The 2011-nt window shown below is 37.6% G+C and overlaps 1 protein-coding gene across 1 annotated transcript in view; it reads left to right on the top strand.

The window, feature by feature from the left end:
• LOC107677861 (unconventional myosin-Id-like) overlaps positions 1-2011 on the top strand; it is a 79177-nt gene that overhangs the window by 20090 nt on the left and 57076 nt on the right. The window contains exon 5 of the mRNA XM_016472924.1: positions 401-544. Within this exon, the coding sequence (XP_016328410.1) occupies positions 401-544 (144 nt within the window). The remainder of the gene's footprint in view (positions 1-400; positions 545-2011) is intronic.

Genomic DNA, 2011 nt, shown 5'->3' with positions numbered 1-2011 from the left:
TTCAGCTTGTCAGGCACTGAGTGGGGCACCTTCCTCAAATGTGCAGTGTAGGTCATGCATGGCTTTTCGGCAGGAGAACCAATGCTGAGCATTCTGTGGTCTGACCCGTGCAGCAGGCCTCATAAATCATCCACTGAAACACTCTTAACCGCCATATACTATATACTATATACACTAAAATAGCCAGATATAACCATGTATATTTGCTCATAAAGGCTTCATACTTTGTGTATTGTGTATTTACTCTAATACCAAATGTCAGGATCAATCAGATCTATCAACCTCATATTGAAACTGACACTCGTTTAGCTGTAGTGGTGAACTGATGCACAAGTGGCTAATAAATGCAGTAGAAATGAAAAGAGTGTGTTTATACAGGGTAAAAAACATGCTGCTGAAGTCCAACTGTGTCCTGGAGGCTTTTGGGAATGCCAAGACCAACCGCAATGATAACTCCAGTCGGTTCGGCAAGTACATGGATATCAACTTTGATTTTAAGGGAGACCCCATTGGCGGCCATATCAACAACTACCTGCTTGAGAAGGTAGGGGGGCTAAAGAGGAGAAAATAAAGCTAAACTCTGATTAAAAAATGTATAGAAAATAATAGAAGTGACTCTCTTATAGGGCTGCACGATTAATCACGATTTGACTAATTAATCATGAAAGGCTGCAATTTGGTGATTGGTTAGCTGGGCCAGTGTGTGCTGTGATTGGTTAGCTGGGCCAGTGTGTGTTGTGATTGGCACCAGTCGGCGCCTGGTCGGGAAATGTCATGCCCCTTACCATAGCCGCCTGCGTGCTTCAGTGTAAATATTGCATCAATATCAAATCAATTTGAGCGAGATTTAAACCCAGATGATTGTAATCACTCTAAGTTCGTCTGCCTTGGGAAAGCTAGCGTGTCTCTGACATAGTGATAACACTCGTTGCCTTCTCTAGTACAGCTCAACCAGATCTCGTCCCATTCATCGATATTTGTGGTATCACAAGTCCCGGAAAATATGTGTTGTAGTCCAAACGAGTCGTTCATTGTAGTTTTTGAAAAGTGATTTCTGTTAAATAAAATATCTCATTTTGAAGTGGACTTTGAGCTTTGTAACTTTGCAGATCTTTTTTTATGCTCAAACAGCAACATTACAGACTAACTAAAGTTGAAAAAGTGAAAAAGCATAATAGGACCCCTTTAATTAAGTGCTTGATTTTTATTTTATAGTAAAATATTACAATAGTAATATTTCTTATTTTGTTCATTCATTTCATGTAGTAATAAACACATTTCATGAACACAAAAAAAAAAAAAATTCAGATTTTGAATTTGGACTATAATAATAATAATAATACTAATTTCATCATTATTTAACTATTTTAATCGTTTTAAAATGATTTTATCAGAAAAACTGCAATTATATTTTTTCCCCCAAATTATGCAGCCCAACTCTCTTGCATTATCCATGAGTATAGTGTTTCCAACTGTTTATTAGTGATGCTCGGAATTACTTTTGCTCATACTCAGGGTTAATGATTTGAACAAAAATCTTATCCATAGTTAGGGACAGAGCCATTTCTCAACAGTTAGGGATAAAAATATCATGGCTCTTTTGACCAGTAAGAAATCACCCAGCAGCAACCACCTAGCAACAACCTATAACATCATGGCAACGCTACACAGAACACCTTGGCATCCACCTAGAAATGACCTGGCATCATTTAGTAACTTATTAAACACACACACACACACACACACACACACACACACACACACACACACACAAAACTTCAAACAATATTAAAACATAAAAAAACTGTCGCAATTGCGTAGCAACACCCTGACAACCACCCACGACACCCTGGCAATGATACAGACCATTTTGCTTGGCCATTCACCATTCACTTTTGTCATGCTTGTTAATATAATGTGTGCTGGAGAGGCTGTGAAATGTTTGTATATTATAAATTTATATGATCTTTATCTAACACCTTTTTTTTATTCTTCCATAGTCTCGAGTCAT

This window comes from Sinocyclocheilus anshuiensis, unplaced genomic scaffold (assembly GCF_001515605.1).
Source record: "Sinocyclocheilus anshuiensis isolate Anshui unplaced genomic scaffold, SAMN03320099.WGS_v1.1 scaffold1302, whole genome shotgun sequence".
NCBI classification, from domain to species: domain Eukaryota; kingdom Metazoa; phylum Chordata; class Actinopteri; order Cypriniformes; family Cyprinidae; genus Sinocyclocheilus; species Sinocyclocheilus anshuiensis.
Note: the sequence above shows the minus strand (reverse complement) of the source record. Positions and strands in the feature narration are given on the sequence as shown.